The 9,203-nt window shown below is 35.7% G+C and overlaps 1 protein-coding gene across 1 annotated transcript; it reads left to right on the forward strand.

Annotated features, from left to right (window-relative positions):
• Positions 1-2,881: 2,881 nt before the first annotated feature.
• On the forward strand, positions 2,882-3,932 carry LOC110038289 (chaperone protein dnaJ 11, chloroplastic-like). Its single transcript, XM_020743080.1, has one exon. The coding sequence runs from the start codon at positions 2,909-2,911 to the stop codon at positions 3,353-3,355; it is 447 nt and encodes a 148-aa protein (XP_020598739.1). The 5' UTR covers positions 2,882-2,908; the 3' UTR covers positions 3,356-3,932.
• Positions 3,933-9,203: the final 5,271 nt, after the last annotated feature.

Genomic DNA, 9,203 nt, shown 5'->3' on the forward strand with positions numbered 1-9,203 from the left:
TTTTCTTTTTATCAATAGAGGTCTCCAAATTGATGATAACTCTCTTAGGAAAACATAAGTCAATTTCGCTATGCATATTTATAGAAGTCAACTTTTGAGTAGTTATGTCAAAAGCAATTTATATGAAATGGAGGGACCACTTTAAAGGTAGATGATAAAATAATCAAAGAAGTTTTAGAAATAAAAATAAAATATGTCATATAAGTATCAAGAGAAGAAGCTGGTGGTGAAGTAGAAGTCCCAAGAATAAAATAAAAGATACAATAAAAGTAGTAGTACTTCAAGTGATTGAAGGAATTACTTCAACCTTTGAACTAATGTTCTTCAAAAATTATTGTAGATTTCTTTAATATAATCACTATGATAAGGACCTCACCATCATTCAAAAATTTATTTTCTATTGATCATCAAGAATACCAAAATAAGTTTCTTTAATGAAACATAGTTTGTTATGAGTAGTTAAATATTTAAAAATCTTGGAGAGAATAATATTCAATGACTTAGTTTGGAAAACATTGCTAACAATGTCTAGAAAGATGTAATATTTAACCTTCAAGCCTTAGTCTTAGAAAGATGTAATACTTAACCTTCAAGCATTAGTCCTTCATCTTTAATAATGCTTCATATTTGACAATTATAAAAGAGGGAACCTCAAGCTAATCTGTAATGATGTGGGTTGGTCTATCTTTATTCACCATCCCTTGATTAACTTCATGAAAAAAAAAATACTTTCAATACTTTCTTTATTTTTATAGATTGACCATCCTCACATGATTTAGGGACTAAAGAACAAACTAGTATTTGAACAAATTTCATAAAAATTTTGAAAAAGTTTGAGCTCTAAAGCACCTTTTTCTAACACATGCTAATCTAAAAGAAAATGATACTTTTGAAGGAACTCAACATTACTTGAGCAACAATGACTCCATAGAATTTTTAAATTTAATAATTTATTCATAGAATGAAATTTAAAGATGAGTTTGAGTTGTCCTTGGTAGAAGTATAATGCATCATCATGAAATATATCTAGTACTTACCTGCCTTTAGAGGTCAAGTAATAAAGTTCATGTCCTTTAACCCGTTGAAGCCAAACCCTCTCTAAAATCTTCCTTAATTGAAGAAGCACAAAATAAAAAGTAAAAGGCATAATTAAGTAAGGAGTGCATCCATGCTAAAGCGAAAATTAAGGAACAAACGTATCTCCAATAATGACTTGCCCGAATCCAGACACATCTATTATTTAATAAGTAGAGAAAACTCCTTTCTAACTTCGGAACTCATTGGTCCAGGTAGACCATAATTTTATTTTCTAAAATAGGCAACCAACCTTTCTCAATATTAACATATGTTTTGATCAAACCAAGTTGACCAAGGATGATAACTCTATCTAACTTGACAAATGTTAAATTGGTACTAATAAAATATCTCGAAGAATGAATTATGATCATTAAATACTTAAAATTTTTTGATAAGGAAGAAATTTCATTCTTATATAATATAGTGACTAGTGGAAATATGCACCTAAAATTTGCTCTAAAGAAAAATTAATCTCACCTAATCATTTCTGTTAGTTTTAAGGATATCTCAGTAACAAGTCACTCATGTTGACTTCCTTGAGAAGCATGCCACTCTCTTCTTCTACAATAGCTTGTATTCTTTTAATCTCTTTTCTATGATTTTTTTCTTGTTTTCTAATAAAATTTTTTTTAATCTAGCACCTACATTAAAGAGCATAAGATCTTACCAACATTTTACATTATTTCTTTAAAATGCATGAATTTCTCGGGGAAAATATTTACTTGCATATCATTCGAACCAATAATGGAACTCTATTTTCCCCCCTCTAAATTGTAGGGGGATTTACATATTCACATTTTCTGACAAATTTACAGCAAGTACATGATCATATTATGTCTCTTCTTAATCCTAAATGCACCACTTTTTAATTGGGATGGCCCTCTTCATGATCTGATCAACCTCGTTATGATTTTAGTTGATTTTTCTCTGATCCTAGCATACATCTTTATTATCCTATTTGTTTTTTTTTTTTTTCTAAATGAGAGTTTGAAGAATGTTTGATCCCCGTTGAGCTTCTTTTGTTATACATCAAATGAGATTTGTTTACAAAGTTAATAGAGTGCTAAATAGTGTAAATAACAAAATTTTGATGGTAAATGTGTAAATCCTAATATTTTGATTCATATTCATGTAATTATAAAGCACAAATAAAGAGATAATTACATACATCAAACTTAAAACATCAAGATTTATATAATTCACGCTGACACTTTACTTCTTATATATAAAACACCTAAAGATCAACCATTATGCCATTTATTCCAATTGCCATTCAACTCGATCTCTTTCGCCAAGTCTGATAAGCCCTTTATCCTAGTTGACCTCTTTATAATTCTTACGGGACTCTTTCTGATCCTAGTCAACATTTTCATCATCCTCATCAACTTCAACCTAATCTTGATTGATCCCTTCATGATTCTAAGTAGCCTCTTTTTTATTCTAGTGGGTTTCTTCCCAGATCCTAGTAGACCTATTTGATTCAATGAGTATCAGACAATCATCCAACCTTAGTTGTCCTTTTTGGTTGAGTGAGATATGATAAAAGAAAATCACAAATTGTTAGATCATGCAAATAGTAATATTTTAATATTATATATATATATATATATATATAAAATAGATAAATTTGTTTATCTTTTCGCGGACCATCCTTTTGCAAATTAATATTTACAGACCTCTTTCCGCGACTTTGCCAGTCGGCCCTTTCTCGAATATGCTAATTTTCTAGGTGCAAAAAAGAAAATTTCCCAGCCCACTTCACCTACTATAAAAACATGTCCGGCTCAAAAGCCCACTACCAAGCATCACCAACTCATCCAAGGAATTCCATATGATCGCCTCTCCCAATCTCTCCCTCCCTCGCCGCCCCCATTTCCTCCGCCGCCGGAACACTGCTCCTCGCCCCTTTCTCCAACCTCTATCTCTCCCGCTCCGATCTCCGACGATCGCCGCCGCCACCCCTGCGGAAAGTGCTTTCACCACACCTCCCACGCCGATTTCACTATACAACGTTCTCGGCCTAGAAGAGAAAGCCTCTACCCGAGAGATCAAAGCCGCGTACCGGAGCCTGGCTCGCACGTGCCACCCGGATGTGCACTCGGGCGCATCGGCCGATAAGTTCTTGAGTGTCCACGCGGCTTACTCGACGCTTTCCGATCCGTCCAAGCGAGCCGAGTACGATCGCGAGCTCATCGCTCTCCGCCGATCTCCGGTTCGGATCTGCCGTTTCTCTGGCCATGTCCCTCGCCGTACCTGGGAGACCGACCAGTGCTGGTAGAAAGGGGCCGCTACATTGGGACTGATTTCACAGCCATGCGATGAGTAAGCAGTTGGATGGATTTGAAACTGTGATGCCCTATTCTCGGCCGCATCGTCGCCGTAAGAAGTTCTCCTTTACTGTCGGATTTCTTTGATTCTTCAGTATTCCTCACCGCCCTGTAATCTCTCACTACTCCATCTATCTATTTCTCGCTGGTACGGTGAAGCGGGCCGAGTCCGATTGCGTGCTAATTGCCGGCCTTCTCCTCTGTTAATCTGTGGGAGCGGTGAGAGCTGATTGGGGAAGAGGGGGGAGATAAGAGTGGATTTGTAGCCATCCGATGCGTAACGGACGGAGCGATTTGGTTCTGTAATGTAACACCCTAACCATGGTTGCCGTGAGAAGACATTCAACGGACTGGTTTTGGTGCGATTGTAAATCGTCTTTGTAACTATTGATAATATTTTTAAAATCTTCCTATAATATTTCTTAAGCTAAAGAATTAATTATGTGGATTATGGAGGAAGGCCCAAAGTTATTGTTGCGGCTATTTTAGAATATATTAATGGTGGCATCATTCGGGGCTTTCTTTTATTTCTTGGATTAGTTGTGTTTTTGATTGATTGTGCCCTCATTTTGTGGGAAAATATTTGCGTACATAAGACCACGCAGCGCTGCGTACATCAGAGGTTATTCAGAGGTACATGGGGGTTATATCCGGGTAATACCCCTGTAACCTCTGTGTAACTCTCATGTAACCTCCGTGTAACTTATTTATTCTCATAAAAATACAGAAGCGCGGAATACATTTGTAGGTTACAGGGAAGTTACAGAGGGGTATAACCTTGATATAACCCCCTGTGCCCCCTGAATAACCCCTGGACGTACGCAGCGCTGCGTACGTCTTATGTACGCAAATATTTTCTCATTTTGTGAGTTGCTCTGCTGCACAGGCCGACCGGCTGAGATGTCTTGTTATTTTTATCTGGTTGGGTCGTCGCTTTTAGAGACTCATCTGAGGTGATCATTTGGACTTGTTTCGGCTCTGTCACCTTCAGAGCTAGACCCCCGAATTTTGGATGTCATGCTCTCGTCGGTTGCCCTTTAAGCTTCCAAGGATTCGTTTAATTTTAGTTATCAATTGAGAATCGAATCCCATTCCCAACTGCTTCCTGTAGTGACTAGTTAAGACGCACTGGTGGATTGATTTGCTTCAGACATAAGTCGCCGCATTCCGCCGCCTCGCTTGGTCAGTAGAGCCTTTGCCTCAACAGAGTTTGTTCCTTTTACTAGGTGCAAATCTTGTCGTCGCTCGCTACAATTACCCTTGAGGGCTCGTCTCCAGAATGATTTGCTCTACAATTGTTGGCCAATCTTGTCACTGGCGAGCAAACAACCATCTTCGTAGATCTAATTTCTTTCGATCTCGAGGCTTGGGTTTGTGGTGCGAAGGTAGATCAAGCGATCACTCAGTCCATTGTAATTGGTTTTTTAGAATCATGCATATTGCTGTTTATATATATATATAGTTTTTTTTTCATTTTTAATTTTAATTTTAATGTTATTGCTTGGCCTACTATTGTCATTTGAATTCTAGAATCAAATGTCTTCCACAATGTCTTCCACAATGTCTTCGATCGAGTGGAGTTCACCGAAAGCAGACCATCTCAATGGGTTTGGCATTGTTGTCCTATCACGTAATTCTAGTGGGCCACTGCAAGAAGTTGCACTAATGGTGATGTAAGTTCTCCCATCATTCCCTTTTTGGAACGCCACTATCGATCTGTCTTGTCACTGATGCACGACGCCCCAAGGTGGGTCCCTGTTTAAAACTTTTGAGTGAAATATAATGGGAGGTAAGATGCCTCATTATGGAATGAGAAATAAGGGTGACCTCTTCCATCTGGAATGAGAAATAAGGGTGACCTCTTCCATCTGGAACAAAAGACTCTGTATAGATCATATATTGAAATTTCTTTTTCTTCATGTTGAGTGTCAGTGAAGGGGGGTTCCTCCGAGTCAGGTGTCGAAGGTGACACTGATTGGGTGTCACTGAAGTTGCACCCAACACAACGGGGCGCAGTGCCTTTCTGGGGAAGTGTCGTGCGAATTTCACATCCCTAAGTAATGCAAAAAATCGTTCGGTTGATGCTGTTAAGGGGACCTCAACCTCTTCCCTTTCACAGTGTAGGGGTTGGTTCATAAGCCTCTTGTTCAGTACACCCCATGCCTCCTTTAATCCTCGCCTCCATATGTTTTGACGAGAGACATGGAGAATATTGGGGGTGATTCGATAGTGCACTGGTTGGAATTCCTCTCTTCGAACTAATTATGATGCCCAGTGGTAGTGTATCGTCTACCACTTCAAGAGGTACCTCGTCCACTCGAATGGTGTTACCCGCTGACCAAAATAAGAAGGGTCAGCATGCAGCAGCACTCCTTTCTCCCTCCACTTCCACTATTTTAGCTCTTTTTGAAAAGTATTGAAAGTGAGAATAATTGATGCTCTCGATGAGTGTGCGCCAAAGCACCAATTCCTTTGAGGGCACGTTCCTCATCTAAAGTGTGTAACATATATACTTTTCAAGGTTACATGGATCTCAGGTTTCTTTTGATTGGAATATATAAAAGTTACCACTTTGCTTTGTTGTATCTGTTTTGCCGTTGAGAGGTTGATCTTTTGCATTTTGATTGATTTGTTGTTCTGGTTAGTTGATTATTCGACCAATAAAAACAGTTGCCTTCCATTATTAGCTCGAAGAATTTTGAAAGCAACCTTGGCTACATAGTTGGTCCGACCAAGTTCCCTTATTGTCGAGGGGACCACGTGCCCCCTTCACGCATGTCAAGATAAAAGCTATTATTATGGTGGCAAGCATTCCTTTTCTCTTTCCTTTTTGGGAACCTGGTCTCCAAGCCTTCATATTAGTGTCAGGTCGACACATGCTCAATAATATTGTCAAGTTGGGCCAACTTATAGGCTTTTGTCGGGTGACTACTGTTGGGATCGTTGACTTTCTTCCCTATAAAAAAGAGAGATGTAGGCAACCCTCGTTTGTGTTGATACTCACAGAAGAGTTGTTTATGAAGCATGATAAGGGCCCGAATGGCTCAGCCCGAGGCCAGTGACAATAAGATCTTCTTTTAGCCGAAGCGAAGGACCTCACATGGGTCATGCATTCATTTCTCTTTTCTTCGAGTCGTGTGTCAAAGGAGGTGGCTTTCTCCAAGTCGGGTGTCAAACGCAATTTTGGCTGGCATGGACACTCTGTTGGGAATCCTATTCGCTAAAGGGCTCAATGGTTCCCAAGCAAGGAGATGCTAAGCACGTTCCTAAGATATGTAATACATATGTTTGGTCGCTGCTGTCGGTAGGATCCAAAAACCTTCAACCAGCGGGCGCCCATTTCCCCAATGTCTTAGATTTCTTCCTCGCTTTAGGAGGAATAAGAGATGGATGAGGATCAGGTGCTTGCAATGAGGGCTCAACGACCATGCGATCCCCCTTTCTCCTATCTTCCCACGCCTTCTTCTAAAGCTCGGAGAATGTGTTGTTCCGTCGATTTTCGAAAGATAAAAATATTACTTGATAACAGACTCAATTATCCAAACTAAGATATTTATGGTATTTATTTGGTCTGCAAAATTTTTAACGAATCATTCTCCCATCTAATATAAAGATTAGATAGGATTTAGATTATATGGGTTACTAATTCTCTTATAGGCATAGACCCTAATAATTAATTACATCTTAAGCAATCAAAATCTTGCAAAAGATGTTCTGGGCAAAAACCTAATTGTCTTTAGAATCTTTTCGATCATTCCCAGTTCATTTTGAACTTATTACATCATTGAATCAATCAACCCTGGTTAAATTAAGATTTAATTATGATATTTTAATTTGTAATCAATCAACCCTGATTAAATTAAGATTTAATTATGATATTTTAATTTGTACTCAATGAACTTCAATATTTTAATTAATTCATGAGGAGGGCAACTAGTTGTTCATTTTTATATTTAAGGATTATAAGTGAGTCTCCTTAAGGGTAAACTTAATCATTGAGAAATTGTGTACCCTTTTTTATTGAACTTGAACATGTAGTGTTTTAAAGGAATTTGTAATTGATTGTGTTTCTTTTCTAAATCTCATTAAGTGATTTTGGATTAACCCTAGTTCACTACCAAACTCTTAAGTCTCTATGAGTAAATTTGTAATTTTGAAAATGTTAGATGAAATAAACTTAATTCTTATTAAAAGATTGTATTGTCATTTAACAATTGATTTGGGGCTTCAAATTAATGAGTTATTATCTTCCTAACTCAAACCCCTCACGTTAGTGTCATCCAACTTAACTGACTTCTAAACCACAATAATTTGTAAAATTACATTTTTATCCTTTTGTAGAAAATGGTGTGAATTGGTTTCTACCCTTTTCTCCCTTAGGTTCTGATCATCTCAAAAGATTAATTATCATAATTATTACCCATTTACTCTCTGATTTGACTTAAATCTTAATTGTAGTTCAAAATTCTATAATTACCATTTTACTCATAGGGTTCCTTACTTCATAATTCCTTCAATTTAGCTCCAAAGAATTTGATACTTTGTTCTTACTCTAATCATTGGTTAATTTGCACATCATAGAAGAATTTATATTTTTATAATTTTTATTTAATTTTTAATAATTATTTTAGTCCAAAAATAAGAATTTTCAAGGTTAATTAATTTAGTTAACCAAAACATGTTTTTTGTCTTTGAACAAATTTTAGGAGGTTCACCTAGGTCAAAGAAACTCTATGAACAATTTTCATGAATCTTTGAGTTATATTTTAATTTATAATTTTTAATTCATTTTATGGAGTAAATAAATAGAAAATACATCTTATTTTCAAAAATTTATTTTTATAATGTTCATAAGTCTCTCTAACTTCAGAAAACATATAGAAATTATTTTTATGTTTTATTATTATTATTTTTTTATTTTTTATAATTATTTTATTCAAATTAAGAGAAAATACATTTTAATACTAAAAATACCTTTTTACATCTTTAAAAATTTATAAAAATACTTTCAAGTATATTTTGTGGTTAGAAAATAATTTGTGATATTTTGAAGTATATTTATTTTTTTTTTGTGATTTTTTAATTATTTTTATTTATTTTTAAATTTAAAAAATATCTTAAAAATAAAATTTTTATTTGAAATTCAATTTTATTTTTCCTGAGTTCCTCTCATCTTAAGGAATAATCCAAACCAATTTTCATAATTTTTATTTTTATTTTGTTTTCTATAATTATTTTAAGCAAAAATTCCTATTTACTTACAAAATACATTATTATATTAAAATAACTTTTTTAACATTCAAACTTTTTATAGAGACTTTATAAAACCATTATCTTCATTTTGGGATATTTTGATGATTTTTTGAATTATTTTATATTTTTCTAAATTTTAATATTTTTTATTGATTTTAAATAGCTTAACTTATTTAATTTTTTTTTTCTAAGGTCATCTGACCACAGTGAATACATGCAATGGATCAACCGATGCAATTAACCAGTCGAGTGTCAAATTCATTATCTCGATTGTAACCCTGAACAAAATGTTCCTCAAGCTACCAGTGTCAACTAGGATACTCCCTACCTGGCGGTTACGAATTAATGCAATAACAAGAATGACATCATTGTAGGGATTCCAAACTGGAGGAAGATCCGCTTCAATGAACATGATCGAGGGATGACGCTTCCTCCTTGTGATGGAAGTCACAACAAAATAGTTCCCCGATTGATTCCTTTTTCGTTCAAGCCTCCAGAATGAATAACCTTTAGTATCATCGGTCTCATGCCCGTTATGTGGATGGC

This window comes from Phalaenopsis equestris, unplaced genomic scaffold (assembly GCF_001263595.1).
Source record: "Phalaenopsis equestris unplaced genomic scaffold, ASM126359v1 Scaffold232372, whole genome shotgun sequence".
NCBI lineage: Eukaryota > Viridiplantae > Streptophyta > Magnoliopsida > Asparagales > Orchidaceae > Phalaenopsis > Phalaenopsis equestris.

Bases quoted from the DNA above. Each gene is read 5' to 3' on its own strand.
- LOC110038289 (XM_020743080.1), top strand. From the start codon at position 2,909: ATGATCGCCTCTCCCAATCTCTCCCTCCCTCGCCGCCCCCATTTCCTC.